This window comes from Leptonychotes weddellii, chromosome 9 (genome assembly GCF_054177405.1).
Source record: "Leptonychotes weddellii isolate Sample4059 chromosome 9, ASM5417740v2, whole genome shotgun sequence".
Lineage (NCBI taxonomy): Eukaryota > Metazoa > Chordata > Mammalia > Carnivora > Phocidae > Leptonychotes > Leptonychotes weddellii.
This window is the reverse complement of record NC_138377.1, coordinates 93,939,913-93,954,536: the sequence shown is the minus strand read 5'-3', so window position 1 is coordinate 93,954,536 and position 14,624 is coordinate 93,939,913. Positions and strand designations below refer to the sequence as shown.

The window sequence follows — 14,624 nt, the reverse complement described above, 5'->3', positions numbered from 1 at the left end:
AAATAAGAAACTTGACAAATGATTCTAATGTTCAACTGGAAAATTAATCATGTAGGAACTTATATGTAAATACCTACATAACCTATGAAACAGAAAAAGAAGAGCAAACTGAACCCAAAGCAAGCAGAAGAAAGGAAATAATAAATATTACAGCAGAAATAATGAAATAAAGAAAAAATCGGGAAAAACTATTTTTAAAGGAGAAACTCATCAGAATCAAAGTTGGTTCTTTGAAAAGATCAATAAAGTTGATCTTTAGTTAGACTAGGAGAAAAAGAGAGGAGACTCAAATTAATGAAATCAGGAATGAAAGAGGGGATATTCCTACTGCCCTTCCAGAAATAAAAAGAATTATAAGGGAGTACAATAAATAATTACATGCCAACAAATTCAATAACCCAGAAGAGATAGGCAAATTCCTACAAAGACATAAACTACAAAACTGACTCTAGAATAGAAAACCTTAATAGAGCTGTAACAAGTAAATAGTTTGAGTTGATAATCAAAAAGCTTCCCAGAAAGAAAAACCCAGGACCAGATGGTGAGTTCTATCAAATGTTTAAAAAAGGATTAACACTAATTGTGATGGACTTCATGTTTGTGTCCTATCTATCTCATATGTAGCCCTAACGTGATGGTGTTTGGAAGTAGGGCCCTTGGGAAGCAATAACATCATTTGGTTGGAGCCCCCCAAAATGGGATTAATATCCTTAAAAGAAGAAGAGAGTTGTCCCTCTCTCTGCCATGTTAAGGATACAGGGAGAAGACAGCCGTAGACAAACCAGGAAGAGCACTCTCACCAGACACCAGATATTGCTACCGTAGCCTTGATCTTAGTTGTTCCAGCCTCCAGAGCTGTGAGAAATAAATGTTCATCACTTAAGCCACCCAGTCTCTGGTATTCTGTTGTAGCAGCCTGAATTTAAGACATTAATCCTTCACAAATTCTTACAAAAGTAGAAGAAAAAGGAGTGCTTCCTAACTCATTCTGTGAAGCCAATATTACCAAAGACATCACAAGAAAGGAATACTACAGAGCAATATCCCGTATTAATAATTCTCAACAAAATCCTGGCAAACCAAATCTGGCAACATTTAGAAAGGTTTCTGTTCCACAACCAACTGGGATTTATCCCAGGAATGCAATGTTGGTTCAATATATAAAACTCGATCAACGTAATATACCATATTAATAGAATAAAAGACACACATCTCTCTGGGGAACCTGGCTGGCTCAGTCAGTAGAGCATGCGATTCTTGATTTCAGGGTTGTGAGTTCAAGCCCCACATTGGGTGTAAAGATTGCTTAAAAATAGAATCTTAAAAAAAAGAAAAAGACACACATACCTCAGTAGATGCAGAAAAAGCATTTGGCAAAATCAACAAACTAGGAGTAGAAGGGAACGTCCTCAATTTGATAAAGAGCATTTATGAAAAACCCCAAATTAACACCATACTCAATGGTGAAAAATGGAAAGGCTTCCCCTTAAGATCAGGAACAAGGCAACACTATATTAGAAGTTCGAGCCAGAGCAGCTAGGAAAGAAAAATAAATAAAAGGCATCCAAATTGGAAAGGACGAAGTTAAACTATCTCTATTGATAGATGACATGATTATATATATAGAAAACCCTCAATGTTCCACTCCAAAAACAAAACCAAACCACCCGGACTATTAGAATTAATAAATGATTTCCGCAAGGTTGCATGATAGAAGATCAGGATACAAAAATCAATCATTATTTCTGCTAATAGCAATGAATAACCTAAAAATAAAATTGAGAGCCATTCCATTTACAGTAGCATCAAAAAGAATAAAATAATAAGGAATTTGTTCGACCAAGGAGGCAAAAGACTTATACAATGAAAACTGCAAAACATTGCTGAAAGAAATTAGACGTTAATAAATGGAAACACATCCCATTTTCATATAGTTGGAAGACTAATATTTTTAAGATACCAGTACTACCCAAAGCAGTCTCTAGATTCAATGCAGTCCCTATCAAAATCTCAATGATGTTTTTTACAAAAATAGAAAAACCTATCCTAGAATTTATACGAAATCTCAAGGGACCCCAAGTAGCCAAAATCTTAAAAGAGAACAGACCTGGAGGACTCACAATACTGATTTCAAAACTTAATACAAAACTACAGTAATCAAACAGTGTGGTACTGTCATAAAGACAGACATATAGACCAATGGAAGTGAATAGAGAGCGTCATAAAGACAGACATATAGACCAATGGAAGTGAATAGAGAGCCCAGAAATAAAACATCACATATATGGTCAAATGATTTTTGACAGTGGTGCCAAGAGCACCGCTGGGGAAAGGACAGTCATTTCAACGAATGATGCTGGGAAAACTGGATATCCACATGCAAAAGAATGAAGTTGGACCCCCTTATAAAACAAATTAACTCAAAATGGCTTGAAGACCTATATATGAGATCTGAAACTATAAAACTCTCAGGAGAAAACAGGACAAAAATCCTTCGTGATATTAGATTTGGCATTGATTTCTTGGATGTGACACCATAGACACAAGCAACAAAAGAAAAAATACAAAAATTGGACTTCATGAAGATTTAAAATTTTGTGCATCAAAAGGTGGTATCTGCAGTGTAAAAAGGCAACCCACAGAATGGAAGAAAATATTTACAAATTGTATATCTGATAAAGGATTAATATCCAGAATAGATTTTTTAAATTTCTAAAACTCAACAAAAAAAACCCAAGCCAATTCAAAATGGGCAAAGGACTTGAATAGACATTTCTCCAAAGAAGATACACAAATGACCAATAAGCACATGAAAAGATGCTCAACATCACTAATTATTAAGGAAATGCAAATCTAAACTTCAGTGGGGCTCTACCTCAACTGTTAGGCTGGCTACTATCAAACAAAACAAAACAAAAATAACAAGTGTTGGTGAGGATCTAGAAAATTGGAACCCTTGTACATTATTGTTGGGAATGTAAATTGGTACAGCTGCTTAGAAAACAGTATGGCAATTCCCTTAAAAATTAAAAATAGAATTTTCATATGATCCAAAAATTACATTTCTGGATCATGTGAATTAAAAGCAGGATCTGGAAAAGATATTTGTACATCCATGTTCATAGCAGCATTATTCATAATAGCTAAAATGTGGAAACAATCCATGTATTCATTGAAGGATGAATGAGTAAGCAAAATGTGGTCTATATATACAATGGAATATTATACAGCCTTAAAAAAGAAGGAACTTCTGGTACATACTACAACATGGATGAACCTTGAGGACATTATGTTAAATGAAATAAGCCAGTCACAAAAAGACAATCATACAGTTATTAGAGTAGTCAAAATCATAGAGACAGAAGTAGAAATGGTAGTTGACAGGGTGGGGGAGGGGAGAATAGAGAATTATTGTTTAATGGGTATAGGGTTTCAGTTTTACAGGAGGAAAAGAGTTATGGAGATGGATGGTGGTGATGGTTGTGCATTATGAAGGTTTGTAATACCAACAAACTATAAAAATGGTTAAGATGGTAAATTTTATCTATATTTTACCACAATTTTTAAATTTGGAAAAAAAGAATCTTAAAAAGAAGGCATCTTAAAACTTTAAATTTCATTGGTCTGTGTAATCTAGCTCTAAAATGCTAAGGACTGGGGCGCCTGGGTGGCTCAGTTGGTTAAGCATCTGCCTTCAGCTCAGGTCATGATCCCAGGGTCTTGGGATAGAGCCCCGCATCGGGCTTCCTCCCTGTTCAGCGGGTAGTCTGCCTCTCCCTCTGTCTCTCCCCTCCGCTTGTGCTGTCTCTCTCTCTGTGTCAAATAAATAAATAAATCTTAAAAAATAAAAACTAAAAATGTTCTTTCTAAAAAAATAAAAAATAATAAAATGCTAAGGACTTTAAGGTCCCCATTTGGGCTCTGAAATTCTGTAGTCCTTTAGTGGGCAGAAGTGACCTAGAGATTCCTTCTTGGCCTCTAATTTTCTAGTTCTGTAATATTACAAAAATCTGATTGTTGTTAATATCGAGTATAAATTGCTGAATGCCCTTATTTCCTTGTGAATTTTTGCAGATGCATTTGATAAAGAATACAAGATGGCATATGATCGCCTCACACCAAGTCAAGTCAAGAGTACACACAACTGTGATAGACCACCAAGTACAGGGGTGATGGAATGTCGAAAAACCTTTGGAGAACCTTATCTTTAAGATATGCACGTGTGTGTATACTTTCAATATGTATTGTATAGTCCATGTATAAAATAACACTTGAAGACTCTAAACTTTTTTTCTTCAGTTTTTGGAAATGCATTTGTAAATGGGTTCCGAAAGTCCAGATAGCTTATGTACAGAATGTTTTCAAAAGAGAAAAGTGACAAGTGAGGAGAAAGCCATTTTGTTTCCCATTTCCTTTTTTTTTCTTTACTTCTCCTGTAACAAGTAATTAAGTATTTTTGTGACGAGGAAATCCCTAAACAAAATTACTTCTCAAAATAAGACAACCGTTTCATGGTTTCTCTTGGAAGAGACGCATTGAAAAATCATGTATGGAACTTAAACAAATGGAAGATCAAAGTATTTCCTGTTTTCATAGACTATTCAAATGTTTTGACCATGAAGTTGTATTATACATATTTTAAATTGTTTATAGTAAGTTGATATTTTTTTAATTTTTAAACTTAATATAGCAAACAAAATGAACTTAAACTTATGAAGCAAGTGATTAAGTGCTTATTTTCCTTGTCTGCTGCTATTTGAAGTAATTAGTACAGCTGCAGATCTCTATATGTATATCTATCTATATATATATTTTTATTACCTGGGGGAATGATTCAGAAACATCAGTGCTAGTGTCCGTGTTATGCTAGGATTGCATGTTAGTACCATTAAGTCTGACCGCAGTGAGTGAATGAAAGCAAAGGTGTGCGCTGCCCAGACTGACTCACTGAGCCTTGTGGAAGGAGAGCCGGAGAGGTTCCAAGTCTGCTTCTACAAAATCAGGTTCAACATACCGTGATTTGAAAATCTTCTCTATCACTAACAGATGCATACAGTACACAGGGATAGCTTACAAAACCAAGTATCAACTTAAATTTTAATATGCTACATGAACACTTAGACTGGGAAATATGTCAGACAACTTACTCCAAATTTTACCCTTATTTTAATATCTAAAATATTGGGGATGATGCAGATTGTGTCATATTTATCTGGAATATGACCCCCTGAAGTATTCTGTTAATATTATATATATATATAAAATATTCAAAATATTTTTTCAAAAGTAGAAAAATAATAACTCTCAAAGTACAGCCAGATAGAATTTCCCATATTGAGGAACTTGGCTTTTTCAATAAGCCTTCAGAATCTGAAGTTTATGGAATCTAAAATCCAGAAATATCCAGAAATCAGACAATAAATTGGATGTTTAAGCACCAAGGGTATTAAAGAGACTCTAAAAAAATATTTTTAGTCCCATTATTTCAAAAATCACTTTCTTTGGGTAATTCCTGATAAAAAGTATCCTTTGGCTATTAAAATTATTTATAGATTATCAGTATGTGTGTGTGCATGGTTGCACACATTGTCACGAATGAAGGAATTCTCTAGACACTTACAAAGAAGGAAAAAATGGATGGTTCCAGATTTGGTCTGTAAAGCCAGTAGAGTGCAGCACACTTGTACTGGGGATATCTGAGACTTCGAATCAGTTTAGCTGCAGAAAAACTACCTTTTGAGTTCACACCATTAGTGAATAGCATCAAGCTGACACATTCCACAGCTTTCCACTGGGGAAGTAAGGGGGAGAGTTTACAGATGTGAAATTTTGGTTCGGATTAGTTTGACGCTGAACTTGCTTACTTGAAAAATCTGGTGCTATGCACACATATATATATATATATATATATATATATATGTGCCTTTCCTTTGTAAATACAACTCCAGTCTTCTCCTTTACTGTTCATATCCAGGTTTCACATTCTAACGGAGTCTTCTGTTCCCTAAATCACTTGAAAATTGTCAAATGAGAGAAGCATTTGATAGGGGAGGCTATGGGCATTGGCAACAAACCTCCCTCCAAATAGGGTTCTGGGGTTCTATTCTGGTTTTTGGTGCATGTTTTTCTTTCCCTTAGAGGAACAGCTTTTACTGTTTGTGGAAGTTGTTTAACTTTTCTTTAACACACACTATATGTAAGAATTATAGCTGATGGATTTCAAATAGCAGACCAAAAAAAGTGAGGTAAAGCCCATCCTTTCTGGTTCAAACTCAGATGGAAAAGTGAGTATAATTTTTATCTCCTCCCCCCCACCCCACACACAAAGTTTTGTTTCTGCTTTTGGTTGGGTTTTTCTTCCCGCCCCCCTTCCTTTTAATCCCCAGGGACTATTATTTGTACAAATTTAGTCGTTAAAACCCAGAACATGAATAGAAAGCGGTAAACACTGCTCAAAAGAAACTTAAAATCTAGATCATCCTTTAAAATAACTCTAAACTTTTCTTTGATTTTCTCTCTGTTGAGGATACATTTTGAAGAATCGTGGCCAATCATGTTGGAGAGAAATACATTTTTGCTACATTATCTGTCTCTTGTTTTCTTACTCTTAGTTTTGTTTATACGTTTAATAGTGGAAAATAAACCAAGCTGTGTCCTGGTATAACTTGTTTACTACTTCCTACCATGGTGTTTTGGATGTCATACATTTGTATTTTGTCTTATTTTGATATTCAACTTTTTCCTCCTACTGCCAGATAAGGAATTATGCAGCCTGTTCATATTCTGATTTTTGTCTTTTTTTCCCCCTGATTTTTTTGGAGGATGGGGGGAGGGAGGGCATGCTTTAAAACTCTAAAACTACCAGCTTATTTTGTTTTAAGTTTTTTTAATATGTTTTTACATTTTTGTATATAGAGAAATGGCCGCAGAAGATGTTGGTTCAGCATTTTAGGTGATAAATACTTATTTTACTTCATGCTGCTAATTACTATGATACTTTAGTGCAACTAGCAAGTGTTAGCCTGGTGTACAGAGAGGGCTATGATGTTTTATTTCTGTAAGTATACGGTTAGAAGAGACCCATTCGTATGGTAATGTGAGATGGCCCAGTTTTATTTTTTTTTCTCCCACTAGAACTTGAAAGCTGCTATTAGGCACTTTATTTCCGAGCAGCAAGGGAAAGGGCAGGCTGCTTCTTTAAGAGCAGTATGCTCTAAAATATTGGGGATGATGCAGATTGTGTCATATTTATCTGGAATATGACCCCCTGAAGTATTCTGTTAATATTATATATATATACATATATATATATATAAAATATTCAAAATATTTTTTCAAAAGTAGAAAAATAATAACTCTCAAAGTACAGCCAGATAGAATTTCCCATATTGAGGAACTTGGCTTTTTCAATAAGCCTTCAGAATCTGAAGTTTATGGAATCTAAAATCCAGAAATATCCAGAATTAGCCTGGATATTTAGTCTGCTCTGCCCTTCCCGTTTGGATACCAGACTGTTTTCTTTCAGAATTGCCTTCACTTCTACACACCAGAACACCAGTCAGTTTACCTTAATATTCTCAGACTTACTCTCTTCTTATCCCTTTATACTGGCCTCTTCCTCTGGCCTCAAAGCAAGTACACTTGCTGGCTGAATTATTTTTGTTTACAAAAATTAGCTGTGCACAAATGACTACAGGAATTTGTCTCTTACACAAAAAGTCTGGTCCCTGTGCTTATTCTCTGAGATGGTGACAGACTCTATTGATGAAGTCTCCGTGGCCTTTCCCCGGTTGCTGTCCATTTGCATGGCTCCCTCCTTTTGTCTGTATAGATTTTTTTCAGACATTGTCCTGTGATGAAACCACTGGAGCAACTGACAGAATTTTCTGTAAATGAAATTCTTCAGGTTTTGCCTGCTCATCACAGTGAACAGGGCCTGAAGACCCAAAGTGTGCCTTAACTGTGAAGGCAGCCTTAGGCCAGGGTACTGCTCGGCTCTAGTGACCCCTCTGATCGTGAGCCCTCGCTGCACCTTCCATGGCCACCAGTCCCAAAACACATTGCAAGTGGCACCTGGGGGTGGGGGCGGGGAGGGACCCTCCTACAAAAAAGGAATCCGACCCCAAGGGTATTCTTTGGCAAGGAAGGCCAGCCAGTTCTTCAAATATATCTACCAGGCTGTGCCCTAAATACTAAATCCGGTTCCTGCCCCCTTTGGTACTCAATCTTTAAATAAAGGATAATTAAGATATAAACAATGTCATCAAAGTCCAAGCCTATAAATTTGATAAAAACATTTTTAGATCGATTGACGGAAGCAACCATTTTACCATGTAAACATTTAAACAGAACACCATTTTTCAAAAGTTTGGAAGGAATCTTTTTTTTTTTTTCTAGTAGTACTGTATATAACTTTAACCCATTAAATCAGGGAAAGGTTCACATTTTTAGAAATTGGGCCCAAATCTGTCACCAGGGTCATCAAGGAAATGCAACCTCCAGAGGGATGAAACCATCATCTGGGCAGCCGCTGTCCTCCAACTGAGATGCCCCAGTGGAACAGTTCATGCATCCTAAGGCTGAACGAGTGACCTGGGATTTGTCCCATGTGACTAGATAGGTCACTTTGCCTATCAAATGAGAGGACCATCTCACCATTACCTTGACATTTTAAGATGATCCTTCACCCTATAACAGCATAATTTTAATAAATTATAGACTTATAACAAAAAATTTCATTTCCAAGCGTAACAAATGGATCTTTTAAAAATTACATAAGGTGTCCATCTCCCTGAAGTCTCCTTTCTCCTCCCACCCCAGTGACTTCTTATTCATCCATCAAGACCCAGCTTTCATTTCACTTGATCCTTTCTGTCGTAGTGTGATGTGATCAGACCTTCCTCTCTAAGCAAAGCAAAATGCCAGACATCCAGCGAACTGATCGGGAATGGGATGTTAGATCATTAGAGTTGACTTTAATCATGAAATGTCTGTCCAGCACTTTCTCATAACAAAATGTTTCACTGCCCAGTACTCCTCATCAGTCATTCTGGGAGAAAGCATCGGATCCCAGGCTATGAGGTGGCATCCCTGAGGCTAGCTGGAATTGGCTGCAGATGCGCAGTTTGGCATTGGGATTGCCCTTCTGTCTCATTCTCTCCTCCTGTTCTTGGGTCATGCCACATGGAGAGCGGGCAATGCAGCAGCAGCAGTGAGGGTAACTAAGAATATGGAATGACTATGTTTCCGTAGTCGTCTTCTCGAGCATTCTGACCAAGTGACCTAGGTATAGATGAACTCATCCATGTTTGCAAAATAAAATACCACTGGGACTCACAATTTATTGAAATTTAATAGAAGTCATTTCCAAAGAATGTGAATCCTGGGACAGGGAGGCCATTAATTAATCAGCCCATCTTAAGAGATGGATTATGGACTGAAGTATTTTGAATATAGCCCCTCAACACCAAAAAAAAAAAATTTTTTTTACATCGCATCTGTCCTGCTATCTTCTAGTCTTCAGTGAATCCTCTCATAATTAAAGCTGTATTTACCATCATTATCTAATCACCTGAGCTCCTTCTGCTCTGAAACCAGGGACATAGCACTGTTTCATTTCGAATGTGTCCCTTAACTCAATGCTAGTAAAAGCAGCAAGCAGTGGTGTTTAATATACAAGCACTTCAGATTCCACATGTGATGTTTAAATAGCCACACAATTTTTAAAAACACAAAAGTCCTTTACACTAACTATTGAAAGCAGTAATATTCTCTATCTCACCATGTTGTCATCGTGTTAAGCATTTTTGGAATTTCTCCGCTGTAACTGCCTGGAGATCCACTTGTAAACCGCACAGGAAATCAGTCGTCTTGCTTTATAATCCTATCTCTAGATTGACACACAAAAATAATATTACCCCACTGGATCTCTTACTTTATAAACCAGACTTGGCTCTGCTGATTTTGGACTCTTTTTAAAATTACTCCTTTTCTTACTCACTAGTAGCGGCTGTCACTGTTAGGCGAGAATATGCTGGAAGAGCAAAGACAGGAGAGCTTTGTATGAGTGTCTAATCCCTCAAGGTGACCACTTGGCAGAGACAATACTAACTTGGATTTTCTAGTAAGTACATATGTTTAAATAGCCCTTAGAGTAGTTTTCCTTCCCTAATATCTCCCCTACTTCCAATTCAAGGGCGATGTATAAATTTTAATTTCTTGGGCTACTTATTTTAATTTCAGTTTTCAGAAATGCAGCTATAAGAGCTAAGGTAGTCCTTTTAAGCTATAAAATACTGGTACACATTTTACTGGACTATGATGTGTAATGATAATTGATTCCTGTTATACTTTTTTTTTTCCTATAGTCTTAGTTCCGTAAACCCACCAATAACTGGACCTGTAATGTTTACAAACCTGATAAAACAAAACAAACAAACAAACAAAAAAAACCTCATGTTTTAAACAGAAAAAGAGGGGACAGCAAATTGCAGCGTATGCCTGGGCCAGGGGCCAGGGGTGCCGTGCAGACCACATCTGCATCTTTGGATCAGCAGCCCTTCAGGAATGATCAGGGACTGTGAGCATGGGTGACTGCACCTGCCCTCACCCCCAAGTTATCTCTCAGAAAACCCTCTGGCTCCAGAGGTCCTTCTACTGGCCTCCACATGATAGCTGCCAACATCAGTCAGGGGTAGGAACTCTATCCCTCCAGAGGTGAGATTCTTAATCCACAACGAGCTGCTGGTGTTTCCAAAGATAATGTTCAGTCCCAGATGACATTCCCATTAGAGGTTGTTGGCCACTCACTCTCCTGGACCATGTTCATTCTTTCATTAATGTAACAACAAGTGCAGTAGCTTCTGGCATGGTTTTCTGATCCATGTCCATTGTGAGCAACAGTGACTCTGACTCAGACAGATACAGGACAGGAAATGATTCGATCTTCTAACATCACGCTGATTATCAGGAATACAAAGTAAAGGAGGAACATTGTGAAGCCCAGGATCTTGTTCATTCTCCATTTGCACGATGCAATTGAAGAGATCACAAACAAGAGCATGAGAAAAAGCAAAACAATTGCACAAAACAAGCCATTGCTGCTGACTGGAACAGGCTGTAATCCATTGATGAAAGAGAAGAGCAACCAAGGGACAGGCAGGCTGCAAGATTGAAGAAACAATGTGAATATTCTTAATTTATAATATAATAATCCTACATACATATAATAATCCCACATACGTAAACACTATTTTACAATTTGTATGAGTGTCTAATCCCTATTTTTCCACACACACACACAAAAAGCCTATGAAATAGAACAGAAAATATTAGCCCCATTTCACAGATGAGGAAACTTAAGTTCAGGGAAATTGAAATTACGTGCCCAAGGACTCACAGCTAATAACTAGAAGACCCTAGATTAAAACTGAAATTTTCTGGATCCAAGTGGGGTTTTTTTCTCCATAATTCATGATGTGCCTATGAGGAACCCAGATGGATTGATGTTTGACTCTCTAATCTCACAATTTTTATGGTAAGTCCTATCTCAGGCTAACATGTCTTTAAATTCTTTAATGATCAGGGCTCTCCTGTGCTCCACCCCCCCCCCATACACACACACATACACAAATTCAAATTAAAGAAACCAAAGCCACTACCCAAATCTGGGATATGCCTGCGGAAATGAAAATAGCCCAGAGGTTCTGCTCTGACAAGTTGGGAGGAGGGGGTAAGAGAAGGGGTACAGGAGGATGCTGCATTTGCTTGTTTAGACAAAATGCTTTTAGAGCCTCAGAGTTGGCAGGAGGCCAAATGCAAAGGAGCAGAAATATCAGGAAGTGCGACTGAGTCACTGCTCCTTCCACCACCTTAGAGGTCAGTGAGCAGAGCATTTGACTGTATTTGGTAATGAATTTGATGGACTTTGTTTTTCAATTCATCTATAAATTCTACTCAGTTACATTTCAGGCAGCAGTTTTGCCCTATTATCCCATCTGGCTGTGATGAATGAAGGGAGGACACTTTGCTGCCTTGTAGACACTAATAATATAAATGCCCTTTTAGTCCATGTATAAATAATGAAGCAGAAAACCAGCGAACAGAGCCAACACAGTGTTTTCCAGTCATACTTGATATGCCTTGGAAAGCAACTTTGCCACTCACCCCATGGTGATATCAAATATATTACTGCCCACAGAGCTTGACACAGCCATGTCTCCCAGGCCTTTCCGAGCAACAATCACACTGGTGATGAGGTCAGGAATGGACGTGCCTGCCGCTAGGATCGTCAAACCCATTATCTCTTCAGAAATCCCTACTGTTTCACCAACCTGGTAAAAAGTTACAGTGATAAGAAACCATGGCAACAGCAAGGGGAAAATCTGAGGCTCTTCAAACACCAACCACATGCTATTTTGTGCAAACCCAACCCCTTTCCACAGAGCTCAGCACACTACTTTAGCCTGGGAGAGAGGAGCCACACAGAGGAAGAGCAGGGCCCCTACTCCAGGCTTTGGGGAATGACGCAGCTCTTGTCTAAATTGGACTACAAGTCTATCTTTAATACCAACTCTCACTGTCATTCCAACTACAACACCTCCACCTTCCCAAAAGAACTGCCCCTCCAAAGATTTGTTCATGTCATGTTTCTAGTTCCAGAACCACGGACACCTGCTATGTGCCAGGAACTAAGTTAGAGGCCGGAGATAGAAGTTTGAGCACCACAACACTGACCCTACTCCCAGCCTAGTGAAAGAGAAAAGCTTGTAACCAGCAATCCCAGGTAGAACAGAAAAGCCATGGGCACTCAGAGGAAGACTGACTAAATGCCCAAGAGAAGGCAAAACTGAGCTTGCTCTCATGAGTGTGCACACCGTCACCAGGTGGAGGGGAGCGGGGCATGCGTGACAGAGAAAGCTCGGAATAAGGCTAGTCAGCAATGGTCAGCTGGGTCAGACTGTGACGGGCCTTCTATGTCAGGCTGCAGCATGACTGTAAGACAAGACCCACAGTTGAAAATACTACACTCACTGAAATGAAGTCAACTTTTGAGCCTTTACAAACAATGTAGAAACTACAAATTCACTTGAGCTTCACCATTGCCTGGGTACTGGACATTCACCCTGAAGGAAAAAAAGTGTCCTTGGGACCCACTGATGCAGGATTTAGTTCACTCACCTGGTGAGCCCACCATACCATGAGGTATGAGAACATGGCTATCCACATGATGGATCCCAGGAAGGTGAGAACAAAAAACTTCTTAGACTCCTGTTTGCAAGTTTGAAAAGGAAGAGAAATAAGTTACAGAGGCTAAAGGTTTTTGACCGTTCTGAGGGAGCCCCAGAATCAGTGACAGGACCTGCTAGGGGAGTGATGGAGAGGATCTGGAGATGGGTCAGCTGAGATCTGGATCTCCAGTGAGGACCCGGAGGTGGCTGGGGAAGGAAGGAGTTGGCGGCCCACAGGGAGTCCGGCCAGCAGGGCATTCAGCAGTCACCAAACTGAAGAGAACTATTTGCTTGCCCTAGAACCAGACTGGTCTAGGTGTTTGGTGTGGTATCTACAACCTCCTGCTGCTCTATGCACCTCTGGACCTCGAGGTAGAGTATGGATGGCCTTTGGGTAGAGCATGTTAGTCAGAGCTTTCCCTATAGAAATAATACTTTCCCCCTATGTTTTCAGAATATCCCTGTGACCTATGGAGGGGCAGGGGGGAGCTTGGCATTATTCCCCTATTAAAATCAAGAAACTGACAATAGGAGTTGAGGTACTGGTTCACACGCTTATAGTGATGGAAATAAGCACATTTTAGGGCCTCCCAAGCCTACCGGTATGTCCCCCTAGGCACGTGGTCCCTTCTGGAGCTGCAAGGTGCATACCAGCACCAGATACTCTCTGGTTCGAGCCCTGCCAAGCCAGTTTGCCCCGTCCTCTCACCTCTTGTGTTAGAGTGCCTAGAGACTCCACAGACTCCCTGGGGTACAGCTGGGCACACTCACCAGCCTCCGGACGTCGGGCACGGTCAGCCACAGTGGGAACACAATGGGCAGGAGGAACAGGTAAATGGCCTGCTTCTGCCTGGTCTCGGGCCACTCCAGGGACAAAGGCTCCTCACTTGCCTCCTCTTCTTCCTCCTCCTCATCCTCTGCCTCATCTTCCTCCTCTTCTTCCTCCTCTTCTTCCTCCTCTTCTTCCTCCTCTTCATCTTCACTTCCACCTCCTTCACCTCCCCCTTCACCATCTCTACCTTTCTCATCACTTTTGGCTTCACCTTGACTTTCAGCATTGAGTTCCTGCTCTTCATTTTCACCCTCATCAGCTTTCATTTCACCATCTTCTGCTTGGAGTTCACCTCCACCTTCATCAGTTACTTTTCTTTCTGCTAGTTCACCTTCACTATCATATTCATCAGCGTCTTTTCCTTCTTTGACTTCACCTTCAGGTTCACCTTCTCTTTCTCCTTCCACTTTGATTTCACTTTTATGTTCACCTTCTCCTTCTGCTTCAATTTCACCTTCATGTTCACCTTCTCCTCCTTCTGCTTCGATTTCACCTTCATCTTCACCTCCTTCTCCTTCTGCTTCGATTTCACCTTCATGTTCACCTTCTCCTCCTTCTGCTTC

At 39.3% G+C, this 14,624-nt stretch overlaps 1 protein-coding gene and 1 long non-coding RNA gene across 2 annotated transcripts in view; one reads left to right on the top strand and one right to left on the bottom strand.

The window, feature by feature from the left end:
• Positions 1–6: 6 nt before the first annotated feature.
• LOC145723543 (uncharacterized) lies at positions 7–4,285 on the top strand. Its single transcript, XR_014148683.1, has 2 exons — positions 7–2,169; positions 2,214–4,285. It is a non-coding gene; the product is annotated as an uncharacterized LOC145723543 (long non-coding RNA).
• Positions 4,286–9,387: 5,102 nt separating this feature from the next.
• The window catches only part of SLC24A1 (solute carrier family 24 member 1), a 38,656-nt gene continuing 33,419 nt past the window's right edge, over positions 9,388–14,624 (bottom strand). Inside the window, exons 8-11 of the mRNA XM_081831291.1 lie at positions 14,001–14,614; positions 13,180–13,269; positions 12,166–12,332; positions 9,388–11,162 (exon numbers count right to left, since the gene is read on the bottom strand). Coding sequence (XP_081687417.1) covers positions 10,913–11,162; positions 12,166–12,332; positions 13,180–13,269; positions 14,001–14,614 — 1,121 coding nt within the window. The 3' untranslated portion in view covers positions 9,388–10,912. The remainder of the gene's footprint in view (positions 11,163–12,165; positions 12,333–13,179; positions 13,270–14,000; positions 14,615–14,624) is intronic.